The sequence below is a fragment of the Salvelinus namaycush genome, chromosome 1 (assembly GCF_016432855.1).
Source record: "Salvelinus namaycush isolate Seneca chromosome 1, SaNama_1.0, whole genome shotgun sequence".
NCBI classification, from domain to species: domain Eukaryota; kingdom Metazoa; phylum Chordata; class Actinopteri; order Salmoniformes; family Salmonidae; genus Salvelinus; species Salvelinus namaycush.
The window spans coordinates 78415089-78428643 of record NC_052307.1 but is presented as its reverse complement, the minus strand read 5'-3'; the positions used below and the strand labels follow the sequence as shown (position 1 = coordinate 78428643).

The 13555-nt window shown below is 44.3% G+C and overlaps 1 protein-coding gene across 1 annotated transcript; it reads right to left on the bottom strand.

The window, feature by feature from the left end:
- Nucleotides 1-389: 389 nt before the first annotated feature.
- Nucleotides 390-13549, bottom strand: LOC120053075 (elongator complex protein 4-like). The gene is made up of 5 exons (XM_039000327.1): nucleotides 13380-13549; nucleotides 12566-12601; nucleotides 5732-5853; nucleotides 1784-1915; nucleotides 390-542 (listed from the first exon to the last, which is right to left on the bottom strand). Exons 1-5 carry the CDS (start codon nucleotides 13540-13542, stop codon nucleotides 390-392), a joined length of 606 nt encoding a protein of 201 aa, XP_038856255.1. The 5' UTR covers nucleotides 13543-13549.
- Nucleotides 13550-13555: the final 6 nt, after the last annotated feature.

The window sequence follows — 13555 nt, the reverse complement described above, 5'->3', positions numbered from 1 at the left end:
ATAATAGACCATCCTGATCTGATGGGGGGTGGGGGGGTTTAGAGTAACTATCTAAGCACTGCCCATCTACAATTACTCTTCAGACTGTAGGTTAATCCCAACCTAATCCAAAAGCTTCTCTAAGATATGACAATAGTGTCTCTTAGATGCTTCCAAAACGTGATAAGTATACTACTAAATATGTGTGTTACGGTCATAGCACGGTTGGCTCCTCAGGTTGTAGGGTGAGCTCCTCAGGTTGTAGGGTGAGCTCCTCAGGTTGTAGGGTGAGCTCCTCAGGTTTTGACTAAGTTCTCTTAGACATACAGTACACTTGCATTATATATTGTGTAAATAATACTGAGCACCATGAAGAGATAAGGGTGGGGTAGTGTTCAGGGGTTGCCGGGTTACCTCTGCCCGGTGGCGGTGGGTGATGTCACAGCGGTGGAGTGTTCTGGAAGGTAGAAGCCGTGGCACCTGGCCGCCTGGCAGATCTCAGGGTCCATTGTCTTGGAGACGTCGTAGTAGTGTCCGAACCTCGACGAGGACGCCAGGGCCGTCTGAGGGTCAACAGTTAGTGTTGAGAGAAAAGCCGTGTATATCCATTTGACACTGCTGTTGATCACATAGGGTAGATAATCCTACTTCGTAAGTGTGAAACGTTCTCACTTTCAACAAGTAGAGTATGATACATTTAAATGAATGACCTGCTCATAGTTCATACAAGTGTTTCAAAATCCTGTTTGATCAAATAAAAACTTGCAGAGAAGTTAAACTACTACAACCACCATATTAATCATGTCTCCACGTAACCGTCCACTTGTGGCTGTGAAAACAGCCGTGTCTGGGTCTGAGGGAGAGTAGGAGGATGTTTTCTCCTGGGTGAAAGGGAAAGTTCTGTAGCCCTGCTCTCCCCAGTGAAAACAGCCAGGGGCCCCATTGTCAGATGGGCTCTTAAATCTACCACTAATCTGGATTAGGGCCCCCGGTGTGCCCCTCTCCTGACAGGATGGGCGAGTCAGAGGGGGAGGGGTCAGGGGCTCATCTTCTCTTTGTAAGCAAGGGGAGAACCGCTTAGTGTTCGAGGCCCGTCCCGGCCGCCTCACCTTTGATCTGATGTCTTCATTGGACAGGGCGACTCGGAGAGGGTTGGCAGGAGAGGTGTGTAGGGGGAATGGGGGTAGAGGGGGACTCGGGGAGTGAATTTGGGATGTAAATCCTCTGGCTGGGGCTTATTGGTAGTTTGGTTTGTAAAGTCTGGTTTGGGAGGGTGGGGAAGGGGGAGAGGTGAGGGAAAGACACAGAGATAAAGACGTTTCCAGAGAGAGACAGAGAAAGAGAGATCTCCAGGGACTTGCTGTGTGCTGTTAATCCACATAGCGATGTGGATTATAGCCTGGGCAGGGGAGAGAGGGGAGGACAGGAGGATGGAGGGGGTCACCATTCCTTAGAGTGGAAGAAAGAGTGCATTGCCAGCGCCCCTGGTAAGGGGATAGACAGGGATTTAAGAGGGGACAGAGGAACAGATCTGGGTTATGAGGGTTAAGGCGGGTGGCGTGCCATTAGATGGGCTGCAGGTACCCTGGTTTCCCAGGCTAGGCAGGGTGTGTATGTATGTGTGGGTGTGTCGACAGGGCCCACCTAGCAGCAGCTAAGTGTGAGTAATCTCCACCAGCTCTGAATGGACAGGCTAGGAGTTTAGGAGCTGATGGATTTAGTGGTGAAGACAATCGTCACGCCCATAGAACCAAGAGCTAGACCTGTGACCCCATGCCCTGACTGCCTACACACACACGTTTACCTGTACTTTTGGCAGGTGCTGGTAGCGCCAGGCGATCTTCATGGCGTCCTGACTCTCAGGGTCACATGACTTTGCCTGGTCCTCCACTGTTTTGGGGCTGGCGATGTCATCCAGGATGGGGGCGGGGAGCTCCTACAGATAATAACAGAATTGTATTGTTTATACACTATTGTATTTTATTCAGTCTTCAAGCTGTATGGTGTGGAATTCAGCATGATGGCAAATAATATGAATCAAGACATACATTTTGTGTTACTATGTGAAACAAGAGTCCTTGTCATGTAGTAGACTAGGAAGCTGGTGTATATGAGGTGTCATGTTGTTTTCTCATTAACAGTGGCATGTCCCTCCAGACAGAGACACAGAGGTTAAATCAATTAGTAGACACTGACTAGACAGGTCTCGGAGCACATCTCTCAGAGAGCTGACTGAGTCTGTTACAAATGGGATGGAACCTGAGAGGAGGGGGACTGTCTAACACACACACACACCTGAGTAGACAGGTTTAATAAGCCACGGAGAGGGGGGAATGGAGAGAGAGATGGAAATAGATTGCGAAAGAGAATGAGAGATAGAGACAGAGGGAGAGAGAGAATAGAACCCATATTTATGTTTATTTATTTCCCCTTTTGTACATAATGACATTTGAAATTCTTTATTATTTTGGAACTTGTGTGAGTGTAATGTTTACTGTTCATTTTTTCATTGTTTATTTCACTTTTGTTTATCCATTTCACTTGCTTTGGCAATGTAAACAATATGTTTCCCATGCAAATAAAGCCCTTAAATTGAAATGAGAGACAGAGACAGAGAGAGAGCTAGATAGAGAGACTGACATGGAAAACACAGGACTGAGCAACCTGCCCTTCAGAGTTCAGACACAGACAGTCCCCTCAGACACCTCCTCTAACACGAACTTCACTGTAATATACACACACACACACACACACACACACACACACACACACACACACACACACACACACACACACACACACACACACACACACACAAGCTTGACCTTGATTCATACACATCTCACACACGTCAGACACATAGCTATGACGTAGGCTCCACCAAGAGTCTGGTAAACCAACGTGGAGCCCAGAAGCACAGTGTAGGGTTACCAACACCACAAATATGACCAGTTCACACCAAAGCTTCTAAATCACATATCACTGTATTTACCAACACCGCCAATATGACCAGTTCACACCAAAGCTTCTAAATCACATATCACTGTATTTACCAACACCACCAATATGACCAGTTCACACCAAAGCTTCTAAATCACATATCACTGTATTTACCAACACCGCCAATATGACCAGTTCACACCAAAGCTTCTAAATCACATATCACTGTATTTACCAACACCGCCAATATGACCAGTTCACACCAAAGCTTCTAAATCACATATTACTGTATTTACCAACACCACCAATATGACCAGTTCACACCAAAGCTTCTAAATCACATATCACTGTATTTACCAACACCACCAATATGACCAGTTCACACCAAAGCTTCTAAATCACATATCACTGTATTTACCAACACCACCAATATGACCAGTTCACACCAAAGCTTCTAAATCACATATCACTGTATTTACCAACACCGCCAATATGACCAGTTCACACCAAAGCTTCTAAATCACATATCACTGTATTTACCAACACCACCAATATGACCAGTTCACACCAAAGCTTCTAAATCACATATCACTGTATTCATCACATGCGCTGAATACAGCTGGTGTAGACTTAACATTGAAATGCATGTTTACAAGCCTTTCCCAACAATGCAGAGTTAAACAATAAAAAACATCTAACAGTAACAGGGATCAAATAAAATACACAGGAATGGATCTACCGTGCATCAGGAAGTATTCAGACCCCTTCACTTTTTCCACTTTTTGTTACGTTACAGCCTTATTCTAAAATTGATTCAATTGTTTATTTTCCTAATCAATCTACACACAATACCCCATAATGACAAAGCAAAAACAGGTTTGAAACTGAAATATCACATTTACAAACAGTACCAGTTGAAAGTTGACACACCTACTAATTCAATTTTCTACATTGTAGAATAATAGTGGAGACATCTAAACTATGAAATAACACATATGGAATCATGTAGTAACCAAAAAGGTGTTAAACAAATCAAAATATATTTTATATTTGAGATTCTTCAAAACTAGCCACCCTTTGCCTTGATGACAGCTTCGCACACTCTTGGCATTCTCTCAACCAGCTTCATGAGGTAGTCACCTGGAATGCATTTCAATTAACATGTGTGCCTTAAGTTAATTTGTGGAATTTCTTTCCTTCTTAATGTGCTTGAGCCAATCAGTTGTATTGTGACAAGGTAGGTGTGGTATACAGAATATAGACATATTTAGTAAAAGACCAAGTCCATATTATGGCAAGAACAGCTCAAATAAGCAAAGAGAAACGACAGTCCATTACTTTAAGACACATAGGTCAGTCAATCCGGAAAATTTCAAGAACTTTGAAAGTTTCTTCAGGTGCAGTCGCAAAAACCATCAAGCGCTATGATGAAACTGGCTCTGATGAGGACCGCCACAGGAAAGGAAGACCCAGAGTTACTACTGCTGCAGAAGATAAGTTCATTAGAGTTAACTGGACCTCAGATTCCAGCCTAAATAAATGCTTCAGAGTTCAAGTAACAGACACATCTCAACATCAACTGTTCAGAGGAGACTGCGTGAATCAGGCCTTCATGGTTGAATTGTCTTGTCTAGTGAGTGTGTATATATAGTCTAGTGAGTGTGTATAGGGTGTGTGAATATATAGTCTAGTGTGTATATATAGTCTAGTGAGTGTGTATACGGTGTGTGTGTATATATAGTCTTGTGTGTTTATATATTCTAGTGAGTGTGTATAGGGTGTATGTACAGTGGGGCAAAAAAGTATTTAGTCAGCCACCAATTGTGCAAGTTCTCCCACGTAAAAAGATGAGAGAGGCCTGTAATTTTCATCATAGGTACACTTCAACTATGACAGACAAAATTAGGAAAAAAAATCCAGAAAATCACATTGTAGGATTTTTAATGAATTGATTTGCAAATGATGGTGGAAAATAAGTATTTGGTCAATAACAAAAGTTTATCTCAATACTTTGTTATATACCCTTTGTTGGCAATGACAGAGGTCAAAAGTCTTCACAAGGTTTTCACACACTGTTGCTGGTATTTTGGCCCATTCCTTCTGCATAGTGTCATCATCCAGCCACGTTTCAGTAAGACATAACATTGCAGCATCTCCCGCGTTTACACCTGCGGCGTAGGAATAGGAATAGGGTCCGGTACGATCAGTGGAAAAGCTGAGTCGGAGTTGAAGTCGTGTTTGAAGTTAAATCGAGGTCAGTAACTGTGGATCTGATGTCCAGAAGTACTTGGTGGTCGTATGTGATAATAGTATGAACTTTCTGGACAAAAAAAGTCAAGATAAACACAATAAAAGTGACTATATAGCAAAGTTGGGTTGGAACTTCTCCATTGGCACCATCTTTCTAGGGACGCAGTTCAATCAATCCCAGAGAAAAGAAACTGCCGGACAGTTCCTGGCTCAGCAATTTTCCTTTTCTGCAATTGATTGAATTGGGGACCAATATGATTTGATTATACCAGACCAGGGGCCTCCCTCCTCTCTTACTCTCCTCCTCTAAACCCTTTGATATGAAAAGAGGGGGTTAAGTTGTGACCCCTCCCACTATCAATCAGTATGGGAGTTCCCCTCCTCCTGCGGTGCCGAGCGGGAAACAGCTTTAGGAGCTCCGCTCCCCTTCAGAGTGATGTATCCGGAAACATCTCAACACCCCCCCCCCCCCCCCCCCAACACACACCACCCTCGAAGTCTGTCCACCCAGTGGGACAGACTGACAGTATGAACGCACGCACGTATGCACACACACACGCACCTGTAGGATGTCATTGGGGTGGTCCAGGGCAGACGCCACGTAGAGTTCATGTCCACACACCACCCCCTCTGCCAGGAAGTACTTGAGTAGCATACGAGAGTAGCTGTCATATCGGTCCTCCTCTGAGAGACAACACACATAATGTAACGTTAGGTCCCACTGTCATAGTGTCCTCCTACCTACACAGAGAACAGCGTCATTGACACAGATCACTGCCACTTTAGTCTCAAAAAGGGAAGAAACAAATGACATTATAAACACATCATGTACACAGCATAGAGGTGATGAAGTTTAAATGTTTATATACATTGACAGTAAAAGACGGGATTCGCTGTTCACATAAAGCCACAGTGTTTCCCTGGCTGAGCCTAATTACAACACAACAGAGGAGGATCTGTCACACTGCCTGTCTGGAATGGATGTAATGACCAGTCACTCTTAGTGAGGGAGGTGGGGAGAATGGACACGACACAGGGACACAGGTGTCATCTCCTGAACCAGAGCTTCCAATCATATGAGACGACAGCCACACCTCTCACAGAAAGGGGTGAGCCACACATCATCTCCTCCACCATCTTGAAGAGGGGATAGGACATCCTGTGTGGAGGATTCACCAGAGTTCTCATGGAGGTATGAGCCCCCTGTCAGCTAAATGACATAGGGATGTGGAATTCAACCATGCATTCAGAGTCGGGAGTGTTTCTTCACGCCAATGAAATGACTGTTGTGTGTTTATTTTGTTGATGTGTGAGTCTAGTTAACTCATTTCAATGGTAGCCAATTTCTTGACATCCAGCTCACTTTAATTCACTGTTGTTCTCTCAGGATTATGATGGTGATGATGGCTTTTCATATGGCCTTGTGTTTGTTGGTGTAATTCATATGAACACTATTCAATTCAGAAGATAATGCTGGTTTAGGTGTGTATAAAAAGGCATCAGGTGACATTTACATCCAAAAAGACGTGCAGTCTAAATGTTAAACACAACACAACAGTGAGACACCAGGCCTAATTCTAGTGGAACTCCGAGAGCTGTGTTTGCAGCTTCAGGACAAAAGAGGCTAACACTTGGAAGAGCTTACATTCTGGTCTTATTTACGTCTGTATTGAAGTCCTGAGTGACAGTGAGGACTACCTCAGACCACACAAAGCACCCACCACCCAACCACAGAACCACAACGTAGGCCCACTTCCTACTTCCTTATTCTATGCCCCCACATACCACTACCCAGCATGCCATTGCTGCTTCTTGTCACAGCCCCAAACCACCATTTTGTAAAGCAGTCTCTGGCCTCTACACACAATGGCAGACAGTGGGCACACACACAAAGGACAGTGACAGTTAAAGGTGACAGCCATACAGCTGACATCACATCCGACAGCTCGGGAATAACGCAGAGCCATCCAGAAACACCTGGAGAATGTTCTTCCCTCCCCGCCCCCCGACGTTCCTGGCCTGTCTCCTCATTCCTCACCCATGATGGGACAGCTCCCGGGATGGCCCAGGAAATTCCCTGCCTCTTCAATTTGTCGTCGGTAGGGCTCCCTGTCCTCTTATTGATGGCTTTCTAGGTCAGCAGGACCTTTGTGGCTTTCAGCAGGGCCCACAAAGCCTCCCAGATGGGCCCTCTCCAGATGAGGCCCATTGTGCCCTGCCTTTCTATGGGAGCCCTTCCAAATAGAACCTGAGGGAGTCATTAGGCTGCTGAGGAGGAGGGGGTTGAGAAAAGAAGAGAGAGAGTGGGGAGTGATGGGGGGGGGTATGGAGGGATGAGGCGGCAGAGTCACCTCTTGGCGGGTCGTGACCACAGGACCCCAGGACAGATCAGTCACTCTCTGAACAGTCAGAGGGGGAATTCCTTTTTGTCTTAACAGGTTTTCCTTTTTTGGTGCTCTAATTTTGCTCATTTTGACGTGGGATTGTAAAGGGGAGTGAACTCTAGGATTTGGCTTTTAACATGGAGATGGAATGGCCCTGTCTCACGTAGCTGAAGGGGGTAGAAATGGTGGAGATGGTGGAGGAGGGGGGGTGGAGATGGTTAGCCACACTTCAGGATTGTTTTGATCACGTGGACTGGGATATGCTCCGGGTAGCTTGCGAAAATAATCTAGACGCATACATGGATACGGTGACTGAGTTCATAAGGAAGTTTATAGGAGATGTAGTACCCACTGTGACTATTAAAACCTACCCTAACCAGAACCCGTGGATAGATGGTAGCATTTGCGCGAAACTGAAAGAGTAAACCACCGCATTTAACCAGAGCAAGGCGCCTGGTTATATGGCAGAATATAAACAGTGTAGTTATTCACTCCGCATGGAAATCAAACAAGCTAAACGTCAGTATAGAGATAAAGTGGAGTCGCAATTCAACGGCTCAGACACGAGACGTATGTGGCAGGGTCTACAGACAATCACGGACTACAAAAGGAAAACCAGCCACATCGCCGAGACCGATGTCTTGCTTCCGGACAGGCTAAACACATTCACTGCACAATTTGAGGATAACACAGTACCACCGACGCGGCCCGCTACCAAGGACTGTGGGATCTCCTCCTCCGTGGCCAACGTAAAACATTTAAACGTGTTAACCCTCGCAAGGCTGCCGGCCCAGACGGCATCCCGAGCTGCGTCCTCAGAGCATGCGCATACCAGCTGGCTGGTGTGTTTACAGGCATATTCAATCTCTCCCTATCCCAGTCTGCTGTCCCCACATGCTTCAAGATGGCCACCATTGTTCCTGTACCCAAGAAGACAAAGCTAACTGAACTTAATGAATATCGCCCCGTAGCACTCACCTCTGTCATCATGAAGTGCTTTGAGAGACTAGTCAAGGTCCATGTCACCTCTACCTTACCTGCCACCCTATATCCACTTCAATTGGCTTACCGCCCCAATAGATCCACAGACGATGCAATCACCATCACTCTGCACACTGCTCTATCCCATCTGGACAATAGGAATACATATGTAAGAATATTGTTTATTGACTGTGTGGCCAAGCACGCCTCCAGCTCAGCATTCAACACCATAGTACCCTCCAAGCTCATCATTAAGTTCGAGGCACTGGGTCTGAACCCCGCCCCGTGCAATTGGGTCCAGAACTTCCTGACAGGCTGCCCCCAGGTAGTGATCCTCAACACTGGGACCCCACAAGGGTGTGTGCTCAGCCCCCTCCTGTACTCCCTGTTCACCGACGACTGCGTGGCCAAGCACGCCTCCAACTCAATCATCAAGTTTGCAGACAACACAACAGTAGTAGGCTTGATTACCAAAGATGACGAGACAGCCTAGAGGGAGGAGGTGAGGGCCCTGGGAGTGTGGTGCCTGGAAAACAACCTCTCACTCAACGTCAACAAAAAAAAAGAAGATGATCGTGGACTTCAGGAAACAGCAAAGGGTGCACCCCCATATCTACATCGACGGGACCGCAGTGGAGAAGGTGGAAAGCTTCAAGATCCTTGGCGTACACATCACTGACAAACTGAAATGGACCACCACCAGTGTGGTGAAGAAGGCGCAACAGAGCCTCTTCAACCTCAGGAGGCTAAATAAATGTGGCTTGTCACCTAAAACCCTCACAAATCTTTAGATGCACAATTGAAAGCATCCTGTTGGGCTGTATCACCGCCTGGTTCGGAAACTGCCCCGCCCGCAACTTCAAGGCTCTCCAGAGGGTGGTGTGGTCTGCCCAACACATTACCGGGGGCAAACTACCCACCCTCCAGGACACCTACTGTAATCACTGCCACACACATCAATTGGGGGGATAACTTGAAGGGCAAAGCAATATAGGCCTAATATCAGTTGATACACACAAATGACAGCTTCAAGGAGATACCAGCCAGGCTACTTCACCTCACCAGCTAGCAAAAATACTGTACAGCCTGTAATACTTGATAATAATAATAACACATACAGCAGAAAACTCTCTTATCCCAATCAACCCACATGGCTTTGAATTGAACACAGCTTCCATGAATGCAGCTGAGGTATGGACGGATGAAGTCAGGGTCAGTGACTTGCTCTATGGCAGAGTGGCAGTTTGTCTACCTGGGACTGGAACCAGCTGCTCATTAGTCCATCTCCATGATTGTTATTATTTCATACCAAAGCTAATGGAAGTCTGAGATAAGTAATATTATACAGTTGAAGTTGGAAGTTTACATACACTTAGGTTGGAGTCATTAAAACTCGTTTTTCAACCACTCCACAAATTTGTTGTTAACAAACAACATTTTTGGCAAGTCGGTTAGGACATCTACTTTGTGCATGACACAAGCAATTTTTCCAACAATTGTTTACAGACAGATTTTTAAACGTATAATTCACTGTATCACAATTCCAGTGGGTCAGAAGTTTACATACACTAAGTTGACTGTGCCTTTAAACAGCTTGGAAAATTCCAGAAAATTAAGTCATGGCTTTAGAAGCTTCTGATAGAGTAATTGACATCATTTGAGTCAATTGGAGGTGTACCTGTGGATGTATTTCAAGGCATAACTTCAAACTCAGTGCCTCTTTGCTTGACATCATGGGAAAATCAAAGGAAATCAGCCAAGAACTACGAAAAAAAAGCCACTGCCCCAAAACAGCCATAAAAAAGCCAGACTACAGTTTGCAACTGCACATGGGGACAAAGATCGTACTTTTTGGAGAAATGTCCTCTGGTCTGATGAAACAAAAATAGAACCGTTTGGCAATAATGACCATTGTTGTGTTTGGAGGAAAAAGGGGGATGCTTGCAAGCCAAAGAACACCATCCCAACCGTGAAGCACGGGGGTGGCAGCATCGTGTTATGGGTGTGCTTTGCTGCAGGAGGGACTGGTGCACTTCACAAAATAGATGGCATTATGAGGGAGGAAAATTATGTGGATATATTGAAGCAGCATCTCAAGACATCAGTCAGGAAGTTAAAGCTTGGTCGTAAATGGGTCTTCCAAATGGACAATGACCCCAAGCATACTTCCAAAGTTGTGGCAAAATGGCTTAAGTAAAACAAAGTCAAGGTATTGGAGTGGCCATCACAAAGCCCTGACCTCAATCCTATAGAACAGGCAGAACTGACAAGGCGTGTGCAACCAAGGAGGCCTTACAAACCTGACTCAGTTACACCAGCTTTGTCAGGAGGAATGGGCCAAAATTCACCCAACTTATTGTGGGAAGCTTGTGGAAGGCTACCTGAAATGTTTGACCCAAGTTATACAATTTAAAGGCAATGCTACCAAATACTAATTGAGTATATGTAAACTTCTGACACACTGGAAATGTGATGAAAGAAATAAAAGCTGAAATAAATCACTCTCTACTATTATTCTGACACCTCACATTCTTAAAATAAAGTGGTGATCCTAACACACCTAAGACATTTAATCCAAGTAAAAATGTTATATCAGGAATTGTGAAAAACTGAGTTTAAATGTATTTGGCTAAGGTGTATGTAAACTTCAGACTTCAACTGTATACACCTAGGGAGCCCGAGACCAGTAATATTATATACACCTAGGGAGCCCGAGACCAGTAATATTATATACACCTAGGGAGCCCAAGACCAGTACTATTATATACACCTAGGGAGCCCGAAACAAGTAATATTATATACACCTAGGGAGCCCGAGACCAGTAATATTATATACACCTAGGGAGCCCGAGACCAGTAATATTATATACACCTAGGGAGCCCGAGACCAGTAATATTATACACACCTAGGGAGCCCGAGACCAGTAATATCATATACACCTAGGGAGCCCGAGACCAGTAATATTATATACACCTAGGGAGCCCGAGACCAGTAATATTATATACACCTAGGGAGCCCGAGACCAGTAATATTATATACACACCACCCTAAATTGCTCTAAAATGTATTTTTATTTTATCTGCAAAAGGGGAATAAATTATCACACAAAATAAAAAAGGTGGGTAAAATGCATTTACCCTCCATTACACTACTGTTTGCCATGCCAAACATGATGGGGGAGTTGGCTAAGAACAAACACATCTGACTGCCAGGCTAGGTTATACACACCTCAACCAATGAGGGCCAGATCATTCGCTTTCTGGGTGATCGGAAGGAACACAACTTATCTACCGGTTATCAACAACTTATCTACAAGGCTGTATTGTTTTAAGGGACTTGGACAGCAGGTGTCAGGCAAAACAGCTTTCTGCTTGTTGGTCAAAAACAAGCAGTGCCCTCTGCTGAACCCACTAAAGCAAGTGAGAAGCACAGATGAAAGGTCATCTAAGTGATAAGGACAATCTAATGCCATAGCATTGCCTTACACCAGTCTCGGGTACTTTCAGGTGGAGATAGTGACTGCAATAATCCCTGGGTTCTCATTTGAAACATTGACGACGGCGCGGCCAATGTGTATAACAGTCCTGACGCTCTGCCTACACATTAATAGTCTTAGCTTGGAACTTTACTAGGTTTTGGAAACTTTTGGAACTTTACTTTCATATCATCGAAAAATATTAAATTACTATACACCTTTTTAACACGATTAAAAAGTTCATGTTACGGCTTGTTTACGGAAGAGAGAGGCGAACACCAGTTCTAATGAGCTATTTAGCTTCTCCAATCACCAGTGTGTAACGGAAGAGGGACACCCATAGAGTGCCTTATAGAACCGTATCGCAATTGAGAATCGATTCCCGTTTAGATAGAGTATTTGTCTGATTTGGCTGCCAGTTTATGTCTGAACATAAGGTTCTTGGATATTAAAAGGAGTAGGTTACCTAGGCTAGTACATCTTGGACAAGGTACAGTAGTACCTCTACTCAGAAATTGTCTAAATGTACAATGGAAAATGTAGAATTAGACTTACCTATGAGGAGAAGGGTTCCAACTGCTAAACCACCACCTTTTCAAGAATAAAAAAATATTACAAATAGTTCGATTTTTGTTCATGACAACACCATATAATTTACAGATAACCAAGTGTAGCATAGGTCTGACATGCAGGGTGATACCTCACGAAAGCAGGAGAAAAAAGACCATGATTTGGGGGGATTTTCACAACATTTCATCCATAGAATGGCTCTTTGGAGGAAGGATTGTTGAAATATATTTGACAAAACATAGATAATTAATATTAGCATATTTCACATTTTGTCCTTAGATAGGCCTGTTTTAAGACTGTTTCATATAAAGGTGTTAAAAAGCAAAAATTACTGCTTGCTCTGAAACACGACTCGTATTTTCATTTTAAAATGTGGTGCTGGGAACCCACTGGGAGTGCAGGCTTTTGATCCAGCTCTAACTAATCAAGTTCATTGTTGAATAAGTGTTGGACTGGAACAAAAACCTGCAAACTAGTTACGAGTGCCCAGTACCATGACCGACGAATACTCCAGAGACAGCTGACAACCTTTACTATGGCGTGAAGGTGTGCCGGTTGTTTCAAATGGGGCACACGAATTATTGTTGACGTTACATGAATGTTATAGTAAATAACGTGAAGCTAGCCGGCTACCTTCATGCGACTCTGTGGTTGAGGACATGCAGTCGAATAGTGACAGCGATAACATTCCTTTAAAACTAACCAATTTAAAACAATGATTATTGTTATAGTTTAATCAATCAGAAATAGCAAAACAACTCGCGTTAGTTAGCTGTCAACACATTCGTGGCAGACTGACCAATCACGTAGTCGAGAGATGTGACACCAGTCGAAACAATAAGTTGCCCATTTTGAATCGAAGGTCTTGTGCCAGGTATTGAAACTAGTTTGCTTCGTGATTTCTTCTGAAAACTGGTGGTATTGCACGGTAAACGGTCCGCGGTAGGTTTACCCACGCTCATGTTGGGGGCCGCC

Coding starts and splice junctions, on each gene's coding strand:
- LOC120053075 (XM_039000327.1), bottom strand. CDS start 13,542: ATGAGCGTGGGTAAACCTACCGCGGACCGTTTACCGTGCAATACCACC. Junction 1,916..5,731: donor ACCCCAATGACATCCTACAG/GTGCGTGTGTGT, acceptor TATTATCTGTAG/GAGCTCCCCGCCCCCATCCT. Junction 543..1,783: donor AGCACCTGCCAAAAGTACAG/GTAAACGTGTGT, acceptor GTTGACCCTCAG/ACGGCCCTGGCGTCCTCGTC.